General features: G+C 45.9%; 1 protein-coding gene across 1 annotated transcript; it reads left to right on the top strand.

Moving 5' to 3' along the window:
- Window positions 1-13533: 13533 nt before the first annotated feature.
- On the top strand, window positions 13534-26852 carry LOC103296588 (Fc receptor-like protein 2). Its single transcript, XM_054711600.1, has 8 exons — window positions 13534-13658; window positions 13761-13909; window positions 15399-15419; window positions 18976-19242; window positions 19472-19750; window positions 22081-22368; window positions 22788-23066; window positions 26340-26852. The coding sequence occupies exons 2-8, from the start codon at window positions 13879-13881 to the stop codon at window positions 26666-26668; spliced, it is 1494 nt and encodes a 497-aa protein (XP_054567575.1). The 5' UTR covers window positions 13534-13658; window positions 13761-13878; the 3' UTR covers window positions 26669-26852.
- The last annotated feature ends 636 nt before the right edge of the window (window positions 26853-27488 follow it).

Genomic DNA, 27488 nt, shown 5'->3' with positions numbered 1-27488 from the left:
TAAAGATCAATAGGAAAAATATCCTCGGGTGAGGATTAAAAAAATATTGAGGTGATAAATATAGGCCTTTTCAGTTTTATTGTTTTTTCCTTGTCATATTCAGATAACTCTTTCAGAACTGGAAAATGTTGTGCTTGGAACACAATTATTCATTGTCCTTCATGGGTGTTGCAATTTTTCATAACATCAACCTAAGTTTTTGCCCGTCACAATCCAAAAGTTAGATTTACCCTGAGAGAGGCCCTGCTTGCTCCACGCAGTCACCTGGGGCTTGATATTGACTCACTGTCTTTGGTCATAGTCTCCTTTTTGAGCATCCACCACCAACTCTTTGAAAATCTCTTGACAGTGCTCTAAACTCACCACCATTGAAACTGGGTCTGGGCCAGCCTCAGTATTTAATCCCCAAAGACCTTAAAATTAGGCCTTGCTATGGAGTCAGCTCAGATTTTAATGACGGAGAACACTGAAAATGATATTAAGCCAGTTCTTAACACCATGATACATACCCGCTGAAATCTGACTTCCACGTTTGCCCACAGTTCTACCAGTCCCGAGGAGAAAAGATTTTGTCTCGTTTGCGTTGACCTTTGATTTTACAGGGGCCTAGACTGGCATGGGCCTAGATGGGCACAACGAAATCCTACACTGGGGATTTTCACAAACAAATGGTAGGGTTTTTTTTTTTTTTTAAACTAGAGAGGGTGGTTTCCCAGGCAGCTGCAACTTGCTGACATGTTTCCATTTTCCTCTCCCTGGTAGCAGAAGTTGGTCCTAAATATCAGTTTACATTTAAAAAAAAATATTTTTTTAATTGATTTCAGAGAGGAAGGGAGAGGGAGAAAGAGATAGGAACATCAATGATAAGAGAGAATCACTGATTGGCTGCCTCCTGCACGCCGAACACTGGGGATCGAGCCCGCGGGCATGTGCCCTGACTGGGAATCAAACCATGACCTCCTAGTTCATAGGTTGGTACTTAACCACTGGGCCACACTGGCCAGGCTCAGTTTCAATTTTTTAACTTTGCTTTGTTTATCTCTACTATTGGGGGTGCTGCCGGGTTTCAATATTCCAACATAGTCCCATCTTCCTGGGAAACATCTACATAATAGCTGCTTCTGAAACTTGTACCTGTTACCTTACCTGCTTACCCTCCGTTCTGGAAAGAGATAGAAATTCTTATTAGTGCAAGGGGCATCTAAACGTTGAGAATTTAGCATAGTGCTGTGACTATGACTCTGGTACAGTCACTGCCTGATCAGGGCTGCCCCCTGTTTAGTTTAGGCTAATGGGTACACTTAGAATACAGCTGAGAGAAGATGTTTATCATGGTCATAACCTACAGGCCAAAGGTACCACAGACCAGCTAATCCTTCACAGGCTTGGTAGACATTGGGACCCCAATTAAAAAAAAAAAAAGGAATATTTTGAAAAGCTATGTCAGCATCAAATGGGAGGCTATTGCAGGAAATGTACCAGCTGAGACTGGTCATACCACACAGAAAGTCTGCCACCTGAAGTATTGCTAGAGATATGGGAAAGGTTACTTTTCCTTTCAAAGTTTCCAAGAGCATGAGAGGAGTTTTATTTCAAATTTAACAGAATCTGTTTTCTGAAGCTCACGGTCCCTCTGCTCCAGGAGACATGATAGAACTTTAAAGCAAGGCCTGCTGTCGAGGTGTTGTATCGCAAATCAACGAGCTAGACAAGACACCTCAATCAGCCAGTTAGTCAGGAGTCATCTTTATTGCACACAGGTTCAGAGCAGATTACCTCTGTCAAATTCTGAACAAACACAGGAGGGAGTATTTCCTTTTTATATCCTTCTAGTTCTTTGTGTAAGACAGCTTGTAACCTTGAATACATATCGTATCTAACAAACACCTGTCATATCTATACAGACAACTTGTAACTTTGAGTACATATCATATCTATACAGGCACCTGCCATCAATATCAGCATATCAGTTAGATGGCTAGCTTGCAAGGTCAGACAATTAAGTTTATCTTTTCTATTCAAGCAAAAAACAAAGTTATTTTACAGTCTAAAAATAACAGAGTTGACCTACAGAATTAGGGACTAAGAATAACAGAGTAGTTCAAACAGCAGTTTTCCAAAGGAGGGATTACTATGCTTCAGAGGGAAGTTACTTATCACCTCTGTGACTCTTTCATTCTCCTGGCCATAGCCTCCACACTGGAGACATGTGCCAGGAACCAGTTCCAGCATGTCATAATTACAAGAGTTTCATCAAAAGGTTGATGAAGCTTGGGGGGCTCAACAAGGGCTGAGCCACATATGTAATTACCTGTTGGAATGGCTAAAAAGCATCTCCCCCAAACCTGAATAGGATTGCTTGCTGCCAGACAGCTCAGGGCATCTTAATCTGCATGTTATTGCCTCCTGTTGGCCAAACACTTGAACAGCTGTAGGCTATTCCCCAATCTGACAATGCTTCTGTAAACCCTACCCTTTGAAACCCTACCCTTTGAAGTGTATTATCTCCACCTTGCTTTAGGAAAAATTGTGTTAATAAAAAGCATGGGATCCTGAGTCAAGGGGTAGTCTTTAGCTCCTTTAGCTGAAGCTCCTCTTACCCCCAATGCCTTTCAAAACTATCTTTCGTCCTTGGACTCCCTGGCTGACTGCACAGCATTTCTCCAGATTGCAGAACGCTTCTTCTTTTTTATTTTTATTTTTATTGAGGTATTATATGTGTACATATCTTACCATTGCCCCCTGCAGAACCCTTCTTAATGCTGGGACAAGAACCCCGGCAGACATGGAGAGAAGACAGGCGGGAGTTCACAACATTCCTCAGAGGGTTGCAAGATTTAAAGTTTGAGAAGTCCTGCCTAGGCCATCCCAGAATCTTTGCCCCCTAGTATATATGAGCTTTCATGAGCTCCCTTTCTTTGTTCTTAGCCACTGGGTAGTATCATTCCATTTGACACAAAGTTATTAGATGTCTGTCAGTTGCCATGGCCGGTCCAGCCCCATTTGCCAAAGGCTACAAAGAAGAGCTTTCCTGCTCTTAAGGTCATGCTTCCTCTGAAAACATATTAGCCCCTACCACTGGCAGCTGCCATTCTTTTTGTTTTGGGCGAGGTTGTGCCCCCCTAAGGTGGAAAGCCCCAAACTGGGAAAGATGAGACTTCTACAGAGAAAAGGGTGCATGTGGAGCTAGAGGGTGTTGGAAGGATCCCTTTTCTGCCGGTTACCAGATGCTCCAAACTCTCTGTTTTCACCAGAGGGATGTCCTCTCCATCAAAGACAAAGGATGCTCTGGAGAACAGGAGCCATGGCAGCTGTGACACCTTCCAGGTTCTGTGTTCTCTTGCTCGGATAATAAACTGGCAAAGTACACAGATGTCTTCTCGTGGCTTACAATGCTAATGTAATTAACAAAGAGAAGAATCAACTTTAATTATCTGCTAAGAAAGTTATATTCTTCAAAAGTCTGACCTTTGAAAATATATAGTTTTTATCTCTGAGATTAGGAACAAGACAAAAATGCCCACTCTCACCACTATTATTCAACACTAGAGGCTTAGTGCACGAAATTGTGGTGGGTATGGTCCCTAGGCCTAGCCTGTGATCAGGGCCATCTTCCCTGGCTGACTGCAGCAGGCCTCGCTCCCCGCCACCACCCACCCAGGGTGAAGGCCGTGGGGGGGGGGGTGGTAGATGGGGAGACTGAGAGGTCGGCCGGTCCCGCCCACTCATGGACCCGCCCCTGCCGCAGGTCGCCCTCTGTGTGTGGAATGACCAACGGGGTGGGGGCCTTGGCCTGACACTGCCTGTATCCCCCACCACCCACCCCCAGGTCCCCGTTAGCCATTGGCGATGGGAGCCTTCTGTCTGGGGAAAGGGACTAAGAGGTGGTCAGTGCACCTCATAGTGACTGGTTGAGCAGTCGTTCTGGTCGTTCTGCTGTTATGGTCACTGGGCTTTTATTATATAGGATAGTACTAAAATCCTAGCCATAGCAACTAAGCAATAAAAAAAGGCAACCCAAATTGGAAATAAAAAAGTAAAATTGTCACTTATTTCAGTTGATATGATTCTATATAAAAAACCTTAAAGATGCTACCAAAAGACTATTAGAAAAAATAAAATAATACAGTAATGTTACAGGATACAGAAGCAGTATAAGAATCTATTGTGTTTTTATATACTAACACAGTGGTCGGCAAACTCATTAGTCAACACAGCCAAATATCAACAGTACAACGATTGAAATTTCTTTTGAGAGCCAAATTTTTTAAACTTAAAATTCTTCTAACACCACTTCTTCAAAATAGACTCGCCCAGGCCGTGGTATTTTGTGGAATAGCCACACTCAAGGGGCCAAAGAGCCGCATGTGGCTCGCGAGCCGCAGTTTGCTGACCACTGTACTAACAAAATATCAGAAAAAGAAATGAAGAAAATTCCATTTACAATTGTAAAAAAAAAAAGAATAAAATGCCTGGGAATAAAGTTAACAAAGAAAGTGAAATACCTATACTCTGAAAATTGTAAGACATTGTTGAAAGAAATTGAAGTAGGCACAAAGAAATGGAAAGATATTTCATATTCATGGATTGGAAGAATCAACATAGGTAAAATTACCATATAACCTAAAGCAATATACAGATTTAATGCAATCTTCATCAAAATCCCAAAGGCATTTTTAAAAGAAATAGAACAAAAAATCATCAGATTTATATAGAACCACGAAAGACCCTGAATTGCCAAAGCAACCCTGAGAAAAAAGAACAAAGCCAAAAGTATCACATTCCTTGAATTCAAAATATACTACAAAGCTACAATAATCCAAACAGAATGGCATTGGCAGGAAAAGACACACAGACCAATAGAATAGAATTGAGTGAGAGCTTAGAAATTAACTCACACAGGCGAAACCGGTTTGGCTCAGTGGATAGAGCGTCAGCCTGTGGACTGAAAGGTCCTAGGTTCGATTCTGGTCAAGGGCACGTACCTTGGTTGCAGGCACATCCCCAGTAGGGGGTGTGCAGGAGGCAGCTGATTGATGTTTCTCTCTCATTGATGTTTCTAACTCTATCTCTCTCCCTTCCTCTCTATAAAAAATCAATAAAATATATTTTTTTTAAAAGAAATTAACTCATTCATATTTAGGCAACTAATTTTTTTATTTTTTATTTTTATCAAGGAGCCAAAAAGAAACAATGAAGAAAGAAAAGCTTCTTCAATAAATGGTGTTGGGAAAATTGGATAGTCACATGCAAAAAAAAATGAAACTAGACTGCAACTTGACACCATGCACAAAAATTAACTCAGAATCGAACCTGGGAACCTGGGACTCTTCGGTCCTCAGGCCAACACTCTACCCACGGAGCCAAACCGGCTAGGGAGGTACTAAATTTATGGACCTTAATCTCAGAGAGGATTTTGTGAAATTGACACCGAAGGAAGTAAAGGCAAAAATAAATGAATGGGACTGCATTAAACCAGCATTTTCTGCACAGTGGAAGAAACCGTAACTGTGTAGAAACTTTGTTTAATATGACCTTTTCTCCGTTTTTAATATTCAAACGGCCTCACCCGGAACCTTCACTTGCCTGCCTCCTTCTCCCTTGCACAGCCACTCCATTAATCATTAATCCCCCAGGACAGCCAGGTTTTGGTCAGCGTCAAGTAATCTTAGGAAACAAAACCTCGAGCTTGTGGACCCAAATATAGAGTTTCAGTCAAACTAGAGATAACATCTGGCCTCAGTTGTGTTTGAGCTCCAGGCCCAGAGAGGGGCATAACGAGATGAAGTGACACCATGGCTGACATCAGGACCAAATGAACTGACCCACTACCCCCTCCCCTAACCCTGACCATGGCCCTAACTGCCCTATACACACAACCCATCACCTGGAAGCCAATGGGGAACTCTGGGCATGAGCCACTTGCTAACACTAAACTCTTACTTTCTTTGCTGCAAGCTTCTGTTCATGTCTTAAATGAGCATTGATGCATGCAGGCAAAAGGATCCCTTTAGTCTGGTAACAAACCATCAATAAAAGAAAAAGGCAAGAAACCGAATGCAAGGAGATATTTGCAAATGATACCTATGATCAGAGGCTAACATTCAAAATAGATAAAGAACCCATACCAATCAACAACAACGACAACGATAATTCAATTTTTAAAAAATGGACAAAGGGCCTGAAAAGATACCGCACATTTCCCAAGACATATAAATGGCCATATGTGAAAAGATGCCCAGCTTCACTAGCTGTGAGGGAAATACACTACTTAAGACATTTTTTTTTCTTTTTTTTTTAAAAAAATATATTTTATTGATTTTTTACAGAGAGGAAGAGAGAGGGATAGAGAGTTAGAAACATTGATGAGAGAGAATCATCGATCAGCTGCCTCTTGCACACCCCCTACTGGGGATGTGCCTGCAACCAAGGTACATGCCTTTGACCGGAATCGAACCTGGGACCCTTGAGTCCGCAGGCCGATGCTCTATCCACTGAGCCAAACCGGTTTCAGCTAAGACATTTTTGAATGCTCCATTTTGGCAGTCTTTAAAATTTTTTTTCTCAAATTAAATCTTTATTGTTGAAAGTATCACATATGCCCCTCTCTCCCCCGCATTGGCCCCTTCTAGCCCGCCCCTACCACCTGCCCCAGGACTTCACCTCCCTATTGTCTGTGTCCACGGGTTATTCATATGTGCATACAAGTTCTTTGATCTCTTGCCATCCACCCGCCCTCCCCCGCCTTCCCTCTGAGATTCTGCAGTCTGTTCCATGCTTCCATGTCTCTGAATCTATTTTGTTCTTCAGTTTATTTTGTTCATTAGATTCCACATAGGAGTGAGATCATGTGATACTTACCTTTCTCTGACTGGCTTATTTCACTTAGCATAATACTCTTCACGTCCCTCCATGCTGCCTCAAAGGGTAAGAGATCCTTCTTTTTACTGCTGCACAGTATTCCATGGTGTAAATGTACCACAGCTCTTTTATCCACTTGTCTACTGATGGGCACTTGGGCTGTTTCCAGATCTTAGTTATTGTAAACTGTGCTGTTATGAACACAGGGGTGCATACATTCTTTCTGATTGATATTTCAGGTTTCTTGGGATAAATTCACTGGGTCAAACGGGAGTTCCATTTCTAATTTTTTGAGGAAACTCCATACTGTTTTTCATAATGGCTGCACCAGTCTGCATTCCCTAGCAGTGTACTAGGGTTCCATTTTATTCACAACCTCATCAACATTTGTTGTTTGTTGATGTATTGATGATACCATTTTGACAGATATGAGGTGATATCTCATGGTGGTTTTAATTTGCATTTCTCTGATGATTAGTGACACTGAGCATCTTTTCATATGTCTAGTTGCCATCTCTCCTCTTTGGAGAAGTGTTTATTCAGGTCCTTTGCCCATTTTTAGTTGGATTGTTTGTTTTTGGTGTTGAGGTGTATGAGTTCTTCATGAGTTTTGGATATTAACCCTTTATCAGCTGTATCATTGACGACTATGTTCCCCCATTCAGTGAGTTGTCTTTTCACTTTGTTGATGGTTTCCTTTGCTGTGCAAAAACTTTTTAGTTTGATGTAGTCCCATTTCTTTTGTTTTCCTTGTCCGAGGAGATATATCCGAAAAAACATTGCTAGGGGAAATGTCTAAGATTTTACTGCCTATGTTTTCTTCCAGATTTTTTATGTTTTTTGAGTCTTATATTTAAGTTTTTAATTCAGTTTGAGTTTATTTTTGTGTATGGTACAAGTAGGTGATCTAGTTTTATTTTATTTTTTGCATATATCTACCCCATTTTCCCAATACCATTTAATGAATAGACTCTCTTTATCTTATTATATGTGTTTCATCATTTGTCAAATATTAATTGACCATAAAGGCATGCATTTATTTCTGAGCTCTCTATTCTGTTCCATTGATCAATATGTCTGTTCTTATGCCAGTGCCATGCTGTTTTGATTACTATGGTCTCATAGTACAGTTTGATATCAGGTTCTGTGATTCTTCCATATAAATTTTTGAAATATTTGTTCTAGTTCTGTGAAATACACCATTGGTATCATGATAGGAATTGTGTTGAATCTATAGATTGTTTTGGGTGTTATGGACATTTTAATTATGTTAATTCTTTCCATCAATGAACATGATATATGTCTTGTTCCATATCTTAGGAAAACGCTTTTAGTTTTTGCCTGTTGAGAATAATGTTGGCTGCAGTTTTGTCACATATGGCCTTTATTAAGTTGAGGTATGATCTCTCTAGTCCCACTTTGCTGAGAGTTTTATCATAAATGATTGCTGGATTTTATTGAATGTTTTTTCTGCATCTATTGATATGACCATGTGATTTTTACCTTTCATTTTGTTTATGTGGTGTATCAGGTTAATTGATTTGTGTATCTTGTACCAACCTTGCATCCCAGAGATAAATTGAACTTGATCATAGGGTATGATCTTTTTAATGTATTGTTGGATGCAGTTTGCTAATATTTTTTGTGGATTTTAGCATCTATATTCATCAAGGATACTGGTCTTTAATTTTCATTCTCTGTAGTGTCTTTATTTGGTTTGAAATTAGGATAATGCTGTCCTTGTAAAATGAGCTTGATAGATTTCCCTCCTCTTGAATATTTTTTGGAATAGTTTAAGAAAGATACTGTTAGTTTTTCTTTTAATGTTTGGTAAAATTCACCTGTAAAGCCATCCAGTCCAGGATTTCTTTTCTTTTGGGTTTTTTTTGGTAGTTTTTTTTTTTTTTTTAAATCACTACTTCAAATTCATTAGTTGTGGTGGTTTATTTAGATTTTCTGATTCTTCCTGATTCAGTTTTGGACAATTGTATGTTTTTAAGAATTTATCCATTTTGTCCAGATTGTCCAACTTGTTGGAATATAGTTGTTCGTAATATTTTCTTAGTTTGTCAAACTTATTTATCTTTTCAAAGAACCAGGTCTTGGTTTTATTCATCTTTTATATATTTTTAGACTCTGTTTTATTTATTTCTGCTCTTATTGCTATTATTTCCTTTCTTCTACTCACTTTGGGTCTTGTTTATTTATTTTTAGTTCCTTTATGATTAAAGTTAGATCATTTAGTTGAGATGTTTTCTTTTTTTGAGGTATACCTATATTATTATGAATTTCCTTCTTAGAACTAAGAAGAAAACTTTTGATGTATTCCATAGATTTTGGGTTGTTGTGTTCGCATTTTCATTTGTTTCATGGTTTCTTTTTATTTTTTCCCTTGATCTCATTGTGAATCCATTCATTTTTTTTAAAATATATTTTATTGATTTTTTACAGAGAGGAAGGGAGAGGGATAGAGAGTCAGAAACATCGATGAGAGAGAAACATCGACCAGCTGCCTCTTGCACACCCCCTACTGGCGATGTGCCCGCAACCAAGGTACATGCCTTTGACCGGAATCGAACCCGGGACCCTTGGGTCCGCAGGCCGACGCTCTATCCACTGAGCCAAACCGGTTTCGGCCCATTCATTTTTTAGTAGAATGCTATTTAGTAGGATGCTAACAAACCTCCAAGACTTTCTGTGCTTTCCAGTTTTTTTCTTGTGATTAATTTTCATTTCATACTATTATGGTCAGAGAAGATGCTTGATGTAATTTCAAATGTTTACAATTTATTGATACTTATTCATTTGCACTTGAAAAAATGTATATTCTGCTGCTTTGGAATAAAAGGCTCTGAAGATATCAGTTAAAATCTTCTGATCTTGTCCTGGCCAGTGTGGCTCAGTTGGTTAGGCATCATTCTGTGCATCAAAATGTTGCCGGTTCAACAGTTGCCAGTTCGGTACCCTTCCTGTTCGGGGAACATGCCCAGGTTTTGGGCTCAACCCTTGGTAGGGGGTGTGCAGGAGGCAGCTGATGGATGTTTTGCTTTCACATCAATCTCTCTCTCTCCCTCTCAGTTCCTCTCTCTCTAAAAACCAATAAAAAAATTAAAAGGAAGATGGCAGAGTAGACAGACCTTTCTTGTACCTCCTCCCATGGCCAGACTGGAAATAAATCGGGGAACATGCACCTGGAATTACCAACTGAGGCCCAGCTGAGGAGGAGACTTATAGCAAGGAAGGGCAGAAACCACTTGGAAACTGGGAGGAAGGTGAGGTTGCAAGAGGGGCTTCACAGGGGTCAGGAGGGGGGCGTGTTTCCCTGAGAGGATCTAGGCCCAGACCCCAGGCTGGGCTCCCCAGTCCAGACACCAGAGCCGAGAACAGCAGCCCACATAACATCCAGCCACTAAAGGTGTTGAGGCTTCTGGATGTTGGGGAGACCAGAGCCGATAGGAGATAAAGCCACAGCTTTTTTTTGGTTTTAAACATATTTTTATTGATTTCAGAGAGAGGAAGGGAGAGGGAGAGAGAGATAGAAATGTCAGTGATGAGAGAGACTCATTGATTGGCTGCCTCCTGCACGTCCCCCACTGAGGATGTGCACGAGCCCGCAACCCAGGCATATGCCCTGACCAGAATTGAACTGTGACCTCCTGGTTCATAGGTTGACGCTCAACCACTGAGCCACACCGGTCAGGCAAAGCCACAGCCTTTTTGTTTGGCTTCCTCTTTGTTGTTGTTTCTATGTATTAGGTAGATCTGCGATGTTTCCCCATCTTGGTAGGATGGTCTTATGTCCTGGGATGCAGAGTCCTCGATCACCTGAGCTGGGCTCTCCGGGAATGCCCCAGTGTGTGTTGCGTGAGCCCTCCTGTTGTAATCGAGTCTTCATTTCTATTGGCCCATTTCTGTGTGTTCAGCCCTCAGGCTGGCTGACTCTGAGGATCTTCGCAGACCACAGTGTACAAGCGGCTGAGCAGGCACTGACACAAAAAGCGTCATTCGCCTCGGCGGGGGCTGGTGCCTGCCGAGATGTCCCCTTGGACCTGCGGCTTGTGAAGCTCATCGGATGCCGCGCTTAGGTTGTCTGTGGTTGGCCCCTGGGTGTTTTGGTTCTGGGGCCTCTTGAAACAGACTCTGGTGCGGGTCAACGTCAGATGCTGCCTGTGACTGGCCCTGAGCAAGCTGTTTGGAGCCACAAAACGATCCACTATTTGTGGCTGCCTTTCCTGAGCCTGGGTGTGCATGGGAAGGACGAAGCTGCATACCAAGGCCAGCTTCCACCAGCACCAAGCCCAGGGCAGTCAGCATAAGGCTCAAGGCACCTGGAGATCTGATTCTGCCTGCTCTGCCTGCCTGTCAGCTGCCTGCCTCTGCCTGTCAGCTGACTCCTCTGGGGCACTCTAGTTGCATGAGGTGGATTCTCTTTAGTCGCTAGGTAGGAGCGAGCAGTGTTCCCCAGATGGATGCAGGTTTACTGTCATTGCCAGTGCTGGTCTCAGGCCACTCAGCAAAAGGCCCGGTATACACCAAGTCTATCTGCCACTTGTGGGTGCCTGCATAGCTTTGGGGTGCGGTGGGGGGGGGGAGGGGGGGAAGGGCAGGGCCTCAGGGAGTCATCAGGGTTTGGCCACCAGAGCTTACCAGGCCCAAACAAGCCAAGATTTGCCGAGTGAAGCGAAAACGTTGCACCAGTCAGGCGTGTGAGAAAAAAATGGCCCCATCCTAGAGCCACACACCTCGATCTGTTCTAGGTTCTGCCAGGAGCCAGGGCTCAGCAGGGCGGCTGCCAGGCGTTGGTGGGTGAGCTAGTGACCTCCCACCAGGGAAATGTGTCCGTCAGGCTGGGGGGAGTTGGTGGGAACGCCTCCCTCCAACACACACACACCCTGCCCCACAGCCACTCAGTTTATCCAGATTCTGGGAGGACCTTCTGGGGAACTTGGGCTTGGATGGGTGGGGCCACTAGCAGTCGAGGTGGGGACTCCAGGAGCTCAGAAGGTGTGGCTGGCAGGTCTCTGGTGACTGGGAGGTGCCAGTCTTGTTCGTGAGAAAGTTGAGGGCTTCCACTCCAAAGCCACCCAACTCAGTCATTGACACCCCCCGAGTCTGCCTGAACCTCTACACCCCAAGTCAGGCAGCTAACTCCTCATCTGGGTGTGATCTTTGCAAGGTGGGGTGACAGGGTGTCCCGAGTGTGGGGCGATTGCATTACCCCAGGCTGATGCCATATCGATCCCCCCAAAAACATGGCCAGTGGTATGGGCGAGGGAGTCAGTATGGGGATCCTGGTGGATATCTCTTCAGTTCTCTCCCCAGAGCCACAAACCCCGGGGGAGTGGCTGTGTATGAGATTTTGTCTGTTGGCCCTTTAAGAGGGCATCCGTGTGTCTAGCAGAGTCTGATCCCTCCCTGGCCGACAGAATCCCCACTGATTTTCACAGCCAGATGTTACGTGGGCGCCTCCTACGGGATCTAGTGCTTTGTGCTGGGAAGCCCAGTGTGGGGGCGAGATCCCACCCTCCGCAGGTGGGACCTTTGCAGCAGAGCTATCCCTCCGGAACCTCAGCCACCGCCGTGGGAGTGGGTCCAGCCCTTTTCACGTCTCAGACCTTCCTATCAGTCCTGACGTGGCTTCTTCTCTAAATCCTTGGCTATCTGACTTCTGTTCAGCTAGTCTTCAGTGGACTCTTTAGGTTGCTTGTTCTATATTTTAGTTGTAACTCCAGTTTGGTCCTGGGAGGAGGGAAGTGTAACTGCCACCTACTCTGCCATGATCTTGGCCCCCCTCCCCCACTGGGCTTTTTAATCCTTTCTCCCCTTGCTTCTTCAGTGCTGGGGTCTCTAACAGCTTCCCACTGTGGCTGGTGGGTGGTTCATCATCCCGGTTTACTTTAACCTTGTTCCCCTTTGTAAGGAATTCTTTTTATTAAAGTCCCTTATTTTAACCACTAGGAAGAATTCTATTTCCACCTGGTATAAGGGCTCTCTTCTTACTAGTAAATTTATTCTTAAACTTTGAAGTAGTAGAAGACATGTCTGTCATGTGTGTGTTCAGGCCTCCAGACCACGGTACAGTAGTTTGGAGCTAATGTCCCAAAGTTAACACCAAAGATTATTTTGTATTACTTCTTCCATTCTGCACGTATCTGTCTAGAACCGTGGTCGGCAAACTGCGGCTCTCGAGCCACATGCGGCTCTTAGGGCCCCTTGAGTGTGGCTCTTCCACAAAATACCACGGCCTGGGAGAGTCTATTTTGAAGAAGTGGCGTTAGAAGAAGTTTAAGTTTGAAAAATTTGGCTCTCAAAAGAAATTTCAATCGTTGTACTTTGATATTTGGCTCTGTTGACTAATGGGTTTGCCGACCACTGGGCTAGAACATCTCATGGGCAGGAATGCCTTGGGTTGGGAAGAATTCTCATCCTCCTGGATCCTTGGCCCATAATGCCTTCTAATATTATCCTACTCCCACCATCATGTCTAACCAGGTTCTGTTTGTCTCCTCCTATGGTCGGGGTGGATTTCCACAGAGCAGCATCCACGCAGTGTTGCCATGGTGTCACAATAGCAGGAATTGCATAGCGCAGCATGCATCCCGCGTGGTGAAGGGGATTTCCCTGAGAAAGAGAACAGCAACTGATTTAAATTTATCGGTTCCAGAGCTCAATCAGCGTTTCCTACAAAGTCAAAGCAAGTAGGACAGTTTCTCCAGGAGGGACCTCAGCTCCAGGAGGAAGACCCCTGACCTTTCCAGGAGCACTGCTGATCAACACACACACACCCGAGCAGCTCCGTAAAGAACAGTGACTTTCTCAGCCCCCAGGAGACTGTGAGCGGGGAGAATGCTGAGTGGCACACAGAGCTTTTCTACTTCCTGTTTTCTGTTTCTATAAAGTTGCTGAGGAGTCACAGTGCCCAGACCCAGCTTCACATTCTGTGGGGACAGACTCTGCTCCGGGACCTGAGCTGCACCTGACCCTGACCGCCCGGGAGAACTGCTCACCTCCAACCTCATGCTGCTGTGGCTGCTGCTTCTGGCCCTCGGTGGGTAGAAAGCTAGAGCAGGACGTGGGTGGGACCGGAGCGGAACCACCTGTGCGTGGGCATCTCAGAACCTCTTTGACTTATTTATTTATTTACTTATTTTTTAAAATTGATTTTTTACAGAGAGGAAGGGAGAGGGATAAAGAGTTAGAAACATCAATCAGCTGCCTCCTGCACACCTCCTACTGGGGATGTGCCTGCAACCAAGGTACATGCCCTTGACCGGAATCGAACCTGGGACCCTTCAGTCCGCAGGCCGACGCTCTAGCCACTGAGCCACACCGGATAGGGCTATTTTATTTACTTTTTAAAATTTACTTTTGTTTTACTTTTTATCCTCACCCGAGGATATTTTTCCATTGGTTTTTAGAGAGAGTGGATGAGGGAGAGAAAGACAGACAGAAATATCGATGTGAGAGAAACACATCAATTGGTTGCCTCCTGATGCACCTTGACCAGGGCCTGGGAGGAGCCTACAACGGAGGTATGTGCCCTTCACCAGAATCGAACCCGGGACCCTTTGGTCCACAGGCCGACACTCTAGCCATTGAACCAACCCGGCCAGGGCTCAGAGCCTCTTTTAGGGCACAGGTCTCTCTGCTGGGATGAGTACGAAGGGGCTTCAGCTTCTACTTCAGGACCAACAAGTATTGTGCAATGGCTACTGAGCACAGCAAGGTCCCCAGGCAAACCAGCTGACTACGAATCTCTTTTCCAAATACTGATTCCTCCTTCCTTTGTTTCACATTCAGTAATGCTCTGATCTCTAGGAAACTTCTTTAAAGGATAGCAGAGCAATGTTCTGTTTGGGTAAACTCTATTTCCAGACCACTGAAATATTCTCCACTTCCACTCCAGGACACGGCAGTTTTCTCCGAACTCTGACTTTCCTAGACTTACATTTTAGCGAGGCTTCCCAGTCCTGCTGACTGTGGCTTTTGCTGATAAAGATGAGTCTCGTATATGGATGCAACCATGACACCAGACCTAGAATAGGGAGCGGGGGAGGAGCGGGGTCCATGCTGTATGAGGAGACACCTGCATTTCCTTCCTGGCCTTGCCTGGCTTCTGTGTTGCCACCAGGCAGGCAATGTGTCTCAAACAAAATAACCTGTCTTAAAACCTCTAGAAAGATAAGGTGGGAGAGGAATAAATACAGCGGGAAACGTCTGAGAATTTGCCTGCAGAGCAGCCAACATCTGGTAAGGCGGATGAAGGATGTTTATAAATTGTTAGGGCCTGCGCGCTGGGTTCTGTGGGAGTGTTGTCTGTGAGAGAGGGAAGGAAAAAGGGATAAATGAAGGGGGAAAACAATAAAGGGAACGAGGGAGGAAGGGTAGAAGGGAATAAAAAGTGGGGACGGGGGAAGAAGATATAGAGGAAAAGCAGGACGTAGAGAATTGTTGGGCAAGCAGTTAGAGAGTTACAATTTTTTCTAAGGGTAAACCAACCCTGGTGCCGCACTAACCTCCCGACTGTTCCCACACAGGCCCTGCCGGCGTCCGGCCAGGTGAGTTGCTCTTTTCTTTGCTCTTTGAGATCTCTGGGAACCGTGCGCGCCTTCCAGGCAACGGAGGTACTGCCTATTCCAGCCTCTGAGCTCGGGGCTGCAGGGATCAGGCCCAGAATCGGGGTGAAAAGAGTGGGGGCCAGGCCCTCACCCCAGTCCTTGCCGTGGTACAAATGCTCCAGCGTCACCTTCTTCTCTGCGTGGCTGCCTGCCTGCTCAAAAGGAAGTAAGTTATTTTCTCTTTAGGCGTAAGCCCCCGGACAGAAAGCACGTCCACGGTGAAGGGAAAGCAAACCATAGGACGTGCCCTTGAGAAGGCACTCTCCTGGTTATGGCCACAGACACTCACAAGCCCCGCCAGAGCAATGGAGGCGGGGAGGGAGACACACTCCCTGTGATAGGAGGGAGCCAGAGGACCAGGAGATGCTCTGCCTTACACATTCTACTCGGATGGCTAACTACCCAGGCACAACTCTTTTACCATTATTATTATTATTATTATTATTATTATTATTACTATTATTATTATTAAAATATATATTTATTGATTTCAGAGAGGAAGGGAGAGGGAGAGAGAGATTGAAACATCAATGATGAGAGAGAATCATGGATTGGCTGCCTCCTGCACAGCCCCCTACTGGGGATCGAGCCTGCAACCTGGGCATGTGCCCTTGACCTGAATCAAACCCTGGACCCTTCAGGCCACAGGCCGACACTCTATCCCCTGAGCCAAACCGGCTAGGGCTCATTATTATTAAGGTTATAATGTAATAAAATAAAGAGGAAAACTTGGTTTTACTGTATATTTGACTGGAAAGTGACATTTTCTTCTTTAATTTTTTATTTGAGAAAGTATTCTATTACAGGGAGGAGACGTAATATTTATATATCTGATACATTTTTATGTCTATATAAATTGCACTATATCTGAGGTAATTTTAAGCAAGAATGTTATTAATACATTATAGGGTCTCAGGATCAGCCTCATACACTCCAGTAAACTTCCTGAAATTACGGTAAAATGTGTATGAATGTACATTTGCCCCTACTTGTAAGGAACAGGTAAAATGTCAGCATTAAAGGCCATTTACCTAGATGTCTTACAGTGAAATTCTTGTTCCAGGCTCAGGATAGTCAGGAGTCATCATTGGTCATCTCTCTCTAGCCCTGTCATTATTAACAAATTGGTCACATAAATCTTAAATATTCTCAAACATTTGTTTAATCAAGTTGGTTTTATCTCTATCCTCTTCACAGAAAACCTCGCCCAGTATCTACCTAGAGAAAGGAAATGTTGGGCCTTCATGAGGGCTTAAGATTTCTCTCTCTTTAATCAGAATGAGTGCCCCCCCCCCCCCCCCCCCCAGTCCCTGGAACCGCCCCGTCTAAGAATGTGACTTTCAAAGTGGCTAAAAGGTACAGAGCCGTTGTCTCTGAACTTGTTTGACCACTTTGCTCTGTCAGGAACAAAATTTTAGTCTGTGCCTCCAACACATTGTGCTGATTCCTATATTGAAATATATTTTAAAAAATATGTTAAAATACACACACAAAAATGGAAAGATGAGGAATGTTTGCTAGAATATGGAAGTTCTAAATGTTTTCTCCCCACCTCCTTACGGATTCCACTTTGGAGACTGGATCTGAACTCCATGAGGAGATGGTGTCTGTTCTGAGACAAGCCCCCGAGAGTGGGTTCTTCTTTCCTCTGCACTCAGTCGCGGCTGGAGGAACACACCGGGCAGGCGGCCTGAGCCAATATTCTCCCACCCTGGTTCTCTCTTCCTCCCTGTGTTCCTCCAGGCCCGACACTTCCTTCCTTCTTTTCTTTTTTTAAATCTCCACCCGAGGGTATTTTCTGTTGATTTCAGAGAGAGAGGAACAGAGAGGGAAGGGCAGAGAGAAACATCGATGTGAGAGAAACACATTGATTATTTGCCTTCTGTCTGAGCCCTGACCAGGGCCCGGGCCGGGGAGGAGCCTTTGACCAGAATCGAACCTGGGACCCTTCGGTCTGCAGGCCGACGCTCTATCCACCAAGCCAGACTGGCTATGACACTTCCTCTCTTTATGCTAAAGGGGCATGGTCTATGGCTCAGGCCTGGGGTTAGGCATTTTATTACAGCACACACTTTCCCTGAAATTTAGCCCAGTGTATTACAATTCCAAATTGATACTGGAACCTGAATTTCTAGCTCAGTTACCATCTAAAAAATTTCCTCCCAACTGCCCGAGGGTTCAGGGCGGGGTCAGCAAGCACTGTGACGGCTGGCTCTTCCTCCCTCTGCACAAGCTTTTTTTAAAAAATACATTTTAGCCGAAACCGGTTTGGCTCAGTGGATAGAGCGTCGGCCTGCGGACTCAAGGGTCCCGGGTTCGATTCCGGTCAAGGCATGTACCTTGGTTGCGGGTACATCCCCAGTAGGGGGTGTGCAGGAGGCAGCTGATCGGTGTTTCTCATGATTTTTTACAGAGAGGAAGAGAGAGGGATAGAGAGCTAGAAACATCGATGAGAGAGAAACACCGATCAGCTGCCTCCTGCACACCCCCTACTGGGGATGTACCCGCAACCAAGGTACATGCCCTTGACCGGAATCGAACCTGGGGCCCTTCAGTACGCAGGCCGACGCTCTATCCATTGAGCCAAACCAGCTGGGCTGCACAAGCTTGTAAAGAACAGTCCACCAGCCCCTCTCTCAGCTTCTAAAGCTGCTGCTTTTTCCTGTGAGGGCCCATCCACTACCACGTGCTGCTCCTTAGCTCTCTGCTGACCACGCTCTCCCAAGGGGAGGCAATGACTCAACAAGCAGATTTCCAGAAGCCTCTGCCAAACGCATTCCCGTAGAAAATTCTAAATAATTGCCATTGTAGAACCCCGGGCTGAGGTCTCAGTGGCCCCGATGGTGTCATCTAGGGAGAGTGACAAAGGGAAGGTCTTTGAATTGTACTGCTGGGCTGAGTCTCTCTGAGTTGAGAGATGCAGAGGAAGTTAACTGCGACTGTCCCGGGGACAGGAGGTCATCTGGAAAGGATATAAGGAGATGTAAGTGGAATTGGTTTTACATGCATATTTAGTCCACGATATTGTTGGCACTTGAATAAATCAAAAACAGACATAAAGCCAGCAGGATGTGTAGAAGACAAAAGACGTCTGTGAAATAGAGCTCACCTTAGCCGGATTGGCTCAGTGGATAGAGCGTCAGCCCTGTGGACTGAAGGGTCCCGCGTTCGATGCCAATCAAGGGCACATGCCTGGGTTACAGGTTCAATCTCCAGTAAGCTGGGGGGTGGGGGTGGGGGGTTGCAGGAGGCAGCCAATCAATGATTCTCTCTTATCATTGAGGTTTCTATCTCTCTCTCCCTCTTCCTTCCTCTCTGAAATAAATAAAAAAATATATTTTAAAGAAAGAGAAAGAAATAGCGCTCACCTTTGCTGAGCAGGGAAGCCAGAAAGGCCAGGAGATTCCAAGGAACGTGTGGCCGCTGTAGGAACAGATGTGAAAATGCCGGCGCAGGGCGTGCCGCGGGGCTACAAGCCGTTTTGCGTCTTTCGCAGACTGGCTCAGCATCGATCTGCAGCGCTACGCCTACGAAGGAGACAGGGTGGTTGTGAGGTGCTCTGGAGAAGACAATGGTAAAATACGTAGACTGATGTACTACAAGGATGGATCTCGGATAGCCACCTACTCTAGCGCCTCGAGCTACACCATTTCCAATGCAAGACCCAGTGACAGCGGCTCCTATTACTGTAAGACAGATAGGCAAAAGTTCCTCTTCATAGACGTGACAGAAGAATCAAGCTCTCGACGGCTCACTGTCCAAGGTGAGGGTCTCACTATTCAAGTGGCAAAGTCTGGGGAAAAGTAGGGCCTGTGTGGGAGGCCCAGGCTGCAGGGCAGAGGAGAGACCGCCCAGAGAGGCAGAAATTGGGGTGTCTGTGTGTGTGGGAGTCTGGGACTGTGTCCTGCTCACTGGGGCTGAGAAGACAAGGGACTTCTCAACAGGAGCTCCACAGCTCCCTGACGGGGTCTCTGTTTAATTCTTCCCTGCAGAGCTGTTTCCAGCACCTTCCCTGACAGTCAGCTCCTTGCACCCCATTGAGGAGAACTCGGTGACCCTGTCGTGTGATACCCGACTCCCCTCAGATAGGTCATGGACCCAGCTTCAGTACTCCCTCTTCAGGGATGGCCACACCATAAAATCCCAGAGCTCATCCAACTTTTGGACCTTAGCATTATGGAAAGAAGACTCCGGAAATTACTGGTGCGAGGCAATGACAGCATCTCGCAGTGTCTCCAAGCGGAGTCGTCAGTCCAACATCCAGGTGCACAGTGAGTGTCAGGGGCTGCGCTGGCTGGGGAGCTGCTGTCCTCAGTGCTAGAGGGACCCTCTGAGACTCAGAAGTCTCTGGAGAGGAGAAGACTAATAGAAATGTATCGAGTACAAAGCACTGCTCAGAGCAGTTTTATATTTAGTGCTCCCAGAACCCTGTGAAATACTGGTGTGAATAGTATCTATAAAGTAGGTACCATTATCATTCCCATTTTACACACGAGGAAACAAAGCACAGAGCTGTTGAGGGACCTGCCCCCAACTGCCCTGCACAGCATGTAAGTAGCACAGTTGGAAATGAACCTGAGCACTCTGGTGGCAGTATATACCCTTTAAAAAAAAAAAAAAATATATATATATATATATATATATATATACACATATATATACACATATATATGTGTGTGTGTGTGTGTGAGTGTGTGTGTGTGTGTGTGTATATATATATATATATATATATATATATATATATCTCCTATCTAATAAAGAGGGAATATACTAATTAACCCTCACACTGTCGCAAAGATGGTGGTGCCCACAGCCAATAAGGAGGGAATATGCTAATTGACTGCCATGCCCTCAAAGATGGCAGCACCCACAGCCACAAGAAGGCAGTGCCCAGTCCCCTCAGGCCCCCAGCCACCCAGGGCCGGCCCGAGGCACAGGCAAGCCTTGTGGTGGCTGCCCAGTTGCCCAGGGCTGCCCGAGGCTCAGGTAACCAGGACCGGCCGAGGCTTGCGCTGCTGGCAGTGGCAGCAGCAGAGGTGTGATGGGGCATAGCTTTCCCTTGATCGCTGGGTTGCCTCACACCACTGAGGGTTCCCGGACTGTGAGAGGGGGCAGGCCAGGCTGAGGGACCCCCCTTCCAGTGCATGAATTTTCATGCACCGGGCCTCTAGTATGTATGTGTGTGTGTGTGTGTGTGTGTGTGTGTGTGTGTGTGTGTGTAAATTTGATTTCAGAGAGAAAGGGAGAAGGAGAGAGATAGGAATATCAATGATGAGAGGGAATCATTGATTGGCTGTCTCCTGCAGTCCCCCTATTGGGGATTGAGTCGGCAACCCAGGCATGTGCCCTTGACCAGAATCAAACCCAGGACCCTTTGGTCCACAGGCCAATGCTCTATCCACTGAGCAAAACCAGCTAAGGCAGTATATACCCTTTTATCCACCTTGCTACACTTCCTACCTCAACTATTCCAGTGGAGAGTGGTATCATAATAGTGACCAATTGTAGAATATCTGCAGTGTAGTAGTTGCTTTATATAGGTACTAGAGGCCTGGTGCATGAAATTTGTGAATGGGGGTGTGTCCCTCAGCCCAGCCTGCACCCTCTCCAATCTGGGACCCCTCCAGGGATGTCTGACTGCCCATTTAGGCCCGTGGGATCAGGCCTAAACAAGCAGTCGGACATCCCTCTCACAATCTAGGACTGTTGGCTCCCAACCACTCCCCTGCCTGCCTGCCTGATTGCCCCTAACCGCTTCTGCCTGCCAGCCTGATCACCCCCTAACCACTCCCCTGACAGCCTGATCAACGCCTAACTGTTCCCCTGCTGGCCTGATTGCCCCTAACTGCCCCGCCCCCTGCCAGCCTGGTCACCCCTAACTGCCCTCCCTTGCTGGCCTGGTCGCCCCTAATTGCCCTCCCCTGCTGACCTGATCACCCCCAATTGCCCTCCCCTGCAGGCCTGGCCACCCCCAACTGCCCTCCCCTGCAGGCCTGGTCTTCTCCAACTGCCCTCCCCTGCAGGCCTGGTCACCCCTAACTGCCCTCCCCTGCCGGCCGTCTTGTAGGGGCCATCTTGTGTCCACATGGGGGTGGCCATCTTTGACCACATGGGGGCAGCCATCTTGTGAGTTGGAGTGATGGTCAATTTGCGTATTACTCTTTTATTAGATAGGATACCTATTGTTATGAAAAGTCTATGAAGTTGGTATGATTATCCACACTTCATCGTTAAGAAAACTGCAGCTCAGAGAGATGAACTGACCTACCAAGATCATGTGGCAGAGCTGGGTGAGGACTGCACAGCCTGTGCTTTCCCACCATCCTTCTGTCCCAAGTGCATCAGGAGATCAGAAGGGAAGGATCACTTTGGGCGGTAGTCATGAGAGAGGGCCAATAAGTGTGTAGGAAGTGAGAGGTCAGATTTTTAGAAGATTGAGTTGCAGGGTGCTCTTGCCTGATAGCCCTCCACATTGCTCCCTCCTCACTGAAAGCCCTCCTCTGCATAAAGATTGTCTCCAACAATCCCACCTGCCATACAGCTCAGCTGCTGGTCCTGGCCGCCGCTCCAGGTCCTCATCTGTCATCTTGTGTTCACACAGGGATCCCCGTGTCTGGCGCGCTCCTGGAGACCCAGCCCCAGGGCGGGCAGGCCGTTGAAGGAAAGATGCTGGTCTTTGTCTGCTCTGTGGCCGAAGGCACAGGGGAAACCACGTTCTCCTGGCACAGAGCGGACACAGGGGAGAGTCTGGGGAGTAAGAGTCAGCGTTCCCGGAGATCAGAGCTGGAGATCCCCGACGTCAGGGAGAGCCATGCGGGGGGATACTACTGTACAGCTGAAAACACCCACAGCCCTATCCGGAGTGAGGTGCTGAACATCACCGTGAAAAGTAAGTACCACTCTCATCATTAGTCTCCTTGTGTTGCAGTAAGGATGTCCCTAGGATGACCAGGAACGGGGCCAGTAAGAGGTTGAGAGCATGGGAGGATTGTCGTGGCGATGATGGTGGTGGCGGCGGCGGCGGGAGCAGCAACATTAGCAGAGGAGCTGAAGAAGGGTGACAGTGGGAGAGACCGGGCAGGTAGCACAGCATGGCCAGAGGCATAGTTTTCAGAATTGCTCACCAGAAGTTGTCAAAGCTCTTCTGAAACGGTCTCTGCAGCACTCAGTTGGAAGGTATGACGGTGGGAAAGAATCCACGGGGCTGGCAGATACTGTGAGAACACTTGGGGAGGGGGTAGAGTGGGTTGTAAGTCGGTACTAGCAGGAGAGACCCTCTTTGATGGACCCTTCTTCACCTTCTCTCAGTTCCAGCGTCGCACCCTGTGCTCACCATCAGTGCTCCTGAGGCCCAGGCCTTTATTGGGGACACGGTGGAGCTTCATTGTGAAGACAAGAGAGCACACCCCCCTGTTCTGTACTCATTTTATCATAATAATGTCTCCCTGGGGAACATCTCAGTGCCTTCCGGAGGCAGAGCGTCCTTCAGCCTCTCTTTGACCAGAGAACATTTTGGGAACTATTCCTGTGAGGCCGACAATGGCCTGGGGGCCCAGCGCAGTGAGGAGGTGGCACTCAACGTCACAGGTAGGACATGTCCAATGTCTCTTCCAGGGGACCATTTGCAATTAGGTCAAGCAATGGCTTATGTGTCCTTGAATTTCCCTGTCCCTCAGGGAATCAGAGTTCAACTAGAGCAAGCATGTCAAACTCAAAGGCTAACACAGGCCAAATACACAAGGTTTGCGTTTATATGGGCCGCAAAAAAAACCCAGAAACTTCCATTTTCATAGAAACGTAGGTTTATTTCGATAGAGACATGCTGAATACAAAGGGCTGAAATAAATGAGTCATCGTTAACATAAAATAATAAAACATTTTAATAAAATTAATATTATTTCTTGAACATTAACTTACCAGTCACTGAATAACTGCACAAATTAATAAGCGTCATGCAAATAAACCTATTTTTCTTGTTCTCCGAAAGCGAAATATTTCCCGTTGCGCACGCCAAACAAGTCAGTCCAAGAGTGGTGTCATCAGCTGCTAAAATATTCGCTGCCAGTATTAGTGGAGAGAAATGGTGTACCTGTGCGTAAGGCGCGTAAGGGAAATGAATGAGACACGATTATAGTAATCAGTCATTAGCGAATGTTGTAGTTCGTTATTAATAATTATGTATAACAGGATATTGTAAAAATTAAGTTACGAAATTTTTATTAAAATGCTTCTTACATACCGTTATGTTGGCTAGGCTGCAAAAATATTCATTGTGGGCCACATGTGGCCCGTGGGCCAGGAGTTTGACATGCTTGAACTAGAGCGTCCATCTGTTCTCTTAGGCTTTCTTTTCCAACAGTATCACTGGCCTGCGCCTTCCCCTTCCGGGTTCCCTTTTACTTTACATCATCAGATTTGTGTGAAATAGATACTATTTGTAGGGCACTTTGCTGGGATAAATTAGCATTGAAAGTGAGGCATGGCCCTGACCGGTTTGGCTCAGTGGATAGAGCGTCAGCCTGTGGACTGAAAGGTCCCAGGTTCGATTCCAGTCAAGGGCATGTACCTTGATTGCAGGCACATCCCCAGTGGGGGGTGTGCAGGAGGCAGCTGATCGATGTTTCTAACTCTCTATCCCTTTCCCTTCCTCTCGGTAAAAAATTAATAAAACATATTAAATTAAAAAAAAAAGTAAGTGAGGCATGGCTACATTCCTGAGGTAGGAGGGAGGTCCCACTCAGCTCACAGTGGGTAAGGAGATACAACTAAGCTTTATACATACGTAGGAAAAGGTAGAAAAACCATGAACAAACCAGATTCTGGAATTCAAAACGTTACTAGGATCATCTCATTTAATCTCCATAACAACACTCATTTTACTAATAAATAAGATTTATACTAAGTCACTTGTCTGAGGTCGCACAGCTAATAGGTCACACACAAAAATGAAACTTTAGGCAGGGGCTACAGGAATCAAGAAACTTTGCTCTTTGCTACTCTTTTTAATACATCATAATGGTCATAAGATTTTTCTTAAATTTATTATTGCAAAGTACATTTAATAGGTTTAGCAGTGGGGAATAATTACTGAATTCCTGATGTAAACCCTTCTTAGCATCATGTCATCATAGGTAGTAGGACATGCAATAATTTGCTCATACTTTATTTCAAAATTTTGTATTCTCATGTATGTGTTTCCTTTCTTGAGCTATACTCCTCTAGTTTGGTTTCAAGGATAGGTTAGCCTCATAGGGATTATTTTGGAAGCTTTCCATGTTTTCTGTACTTTGCAGCAGTTACAACATTATTTGAATTATCTACTACTTAAAAGTATTTGCAACTAGGCCTAACAAATTTCTGAGCCTGGTAGATTTTTACCTCCATTATCAAATCTTTTTTCCTTTTTCTTTTCAAATTTCCTACCCTTTAAAAAAATAATTTGGATACTTTTGCTCAAAACTTGGGGCAATTCAGCTTGGTGTGGCTCAGTGAATGAGCGTCGACCTATGAACCAGGAGGTCAGGGCACATGCCCAGGTTTCCAGCTCAATCCCCGGGGGCGGGGGGTGGGGGGGGGGGGGGGAAGGGAGGTATGCAGGAAGCCGCTGATCAATGATTCTCTCATCATTGATGTCTCTCTCTCTCTCTCTCTCTCTCTCTCTCTCTCTCTCTCTCCTTTCCTCTCTGAAATCAATAAAAATATATATATTTTAAAACTTGGGGCATTTTATCTAGATTTTCAAATTTATCACATAATGTTGACCATCATACTATCTAATTTTTAAGTAGCTTTCATATTTTGATTATGCTCTCTTCACATTTATAGTTTGTTTGTGTGATCTCTTAGAATTTATTAATAAGATTTGCCAGAGATTTGTCTATTACATTGCACTTTTTAAACAGCCAGAGTTAGTATTAGTATTAAAATCTATTTGGCTTTTGGTTTTCTGATTCATTTATTTCTTTTTTATCTTCACTAAAACTTTCCTCCTTTTATTTTAAGTTTATTTTATGTTGCTCTTTCTTTAATTTCTTAAGCACATATAAAGTTTCCATCTTTATTTGTTTTCTCGGAAATGCATTTGTAATTTTATTTTGACCACAGAACACTTTGGAAGCTATTCCTGTGAGGCCAGCTAGGATCAGAAATGGGCGTGGCTTAATGTGCAACTGGATGCAAGTGTGCTGTCTTTGCCGCCCTCCTCCCCCTGAATTTCTCCACTCGCTTAATTCTCAGACAGACAGGGCTCACCACTGACCACAGCGCTAGGCTTGCCTCCCTCCGTTCTGCTAGAGGTCCTAGAGAAGAGTTTTTTAAAAAAATGATTCCAACGTAAAACCAACCAACCAACCAACCAACAGTAAACAAACAGGTGGAGATCAGAGATGAACAAGTCTGAGTCACGTGTTCATCCCGCTCCCTCTGCAATGAAACTGGACCTGTGATTGATGAAGTGACCCACAGGGTATGGTGCAGTTTTCAAAAGGAAAATGAGTAACTCAATTGACCGAAAGGCTTCCCCTGTTCTCCATTTCTAGGAAAGATCTAGCTCTATCCTTCTCTTTTTCCAAGATCTTTTCGAGCCCATGAGAATCAAACCATAAATCTGTGTGTCCCCACATTCCTTTATTATCAGAGAACAAAGGCTCTTCCCCGGTGCTCTTGAGTGGGGCCTTTGGTGGGGTTGGATGTTGCTACGAGATGATCATGCAGTGGGATAGAGCCCAAACTCGATGACTCCCTCCTTCACAAGCCCCTTAGCCCATACCGCACACATAACCACCGGCAAACCCTCTCTCCCAACCCTGGGAACTACCATAAACACATTTCTGAACGCTCTCTGATCCCTTCTGTTTTCAGACCCCCCACCCAAAACCCGCTTGGTGAATGGTGCTCACCGCTGTGAAGGGCGAGTGGAGGTGCAGCAGGCCGGTCGCTGGGGCACTGTATGTGATGACGGCTGGGACATGAAGGATGTGGCCGTGGTGTGCCGGGAGCTGGGCTGTGGAGCAGCCAAGCACACCCCTGCGGGCATGTTATACCCCCCGATGGCAGAGGAGACCCAGCCTGTGTTTATTCAGGTAGCCCTGTGCAATGGGACGGAGGAGGCACTGGCTGAATGTGAGCAGGTTGAAACCTTCGACTGTGAGCATGACGAGGATGCAGGTGCAGTGTGTGAAGATGTGTGATGGCAGGGCCTGGGGAATGGAAACGGGTTAACCCAGCCCTGAGGCCCTTCTCTATGCTGCCACCTTCAATTCACCGTACCACTCATCATTGCCCCTTCCTCCACCAGAAACACTTACCATTCTACATTGGCATGTGGTCAGGATAACACCATTCTATCTAATAAAAGAGCAATATGCAAATTGACCATACCTCTGCTACATCCACAAGCCACACCTACCAACCAATCAGGAGTGAGTATGCAAATTGACCCAACCAATATGGCTGCAGCCACAGAGAGCAGGAGGCTTGGGTTTCCCTGGCAATGGAGGAAGCCAAGCTTTCCGCCTGCCCTGGCCGGCCCAGGCCTCCACTCAAGGCTACAAAGTTTCAATTATAGAAGATAAATAAATCCCAACAAAAATGGCGGCAGCCACGGAGCTGGAGAGAGCAGGAGGCTTGAGTTGTTCCTGGCGATGGAGGAAGCCAAGTTTCTGCAGCCCTGGCCTGCCTTGGCCTCCGCTTAAGGCTACAAAGTTTCAATTATAGAAGATAAATAAATCCCAGTTACCAGGGCCTCCGCTTGGGTCGCTGGGGGGCGTGGCCAGCCTGCAAACCACCACAGGCCCCTCACCCGGGCCACCCCATGCCTCAAGGGAACCCCCATCCCAATCCGGGACACCCTTCAGGGCAAACCAGCCGGCCCCCACCCATGCACCAGCCCTCTATCCTATCTAATCCTATCTAATAAAAGACAAATATGCAAATTGACCATACCTCCGACACACCTATAAGCCACGCCCACAAGCCACGCCCACCATCCAATCAGAGCGAGTATGCAAA

This window comes from Eptesicus fuscus, chromosome 22 (genome assembly GCF_027574615.1).
Source record: "Eptesicus fuscus isolate TK198812 chromosome 22, DD_ASM_mEF_20220401, whole genome shotgun sequence".
In the NCBI taxonomy this organism is placed as follows: Eukaryota; Metazoa; Chordata; class Mammalia; order Chiroptera; family Vespertilionidae; genus Eptesicus; species Eptesicus fuscus.
Note: the sequence above shows the minus strand (reverse complement) of the source record. Positions and strands in the feature narration are given on the sequence as shown.

What these genes read in the sequence shown, in the direction of transcription:
- LOC103296588 (XM_054711600.1), top strand. Translation starts at nt 13,879, where the DNA reads ATGCTGCTGTGGCTGCTGCTTCTGGCCCTCG. An exon ending in TCGACGGCTCACTGTCCAAG is followed by an intron (nt 19,243 to 19,471) that starts GTGAGGGTCTCA and finishes TCTTCCCTGCAG; the next exon opens with AGCTGTTTCCAGCACCTTCC. An exon ending in GTCCAACATCCAGGTGCACA is followed by an intron (nt 19,751 to 22,080) that starts GTGAGTGTCAGG and finishes GTGTTCACACAG; the next exon opens with GGATCCCCGTGTCTGGCGCG.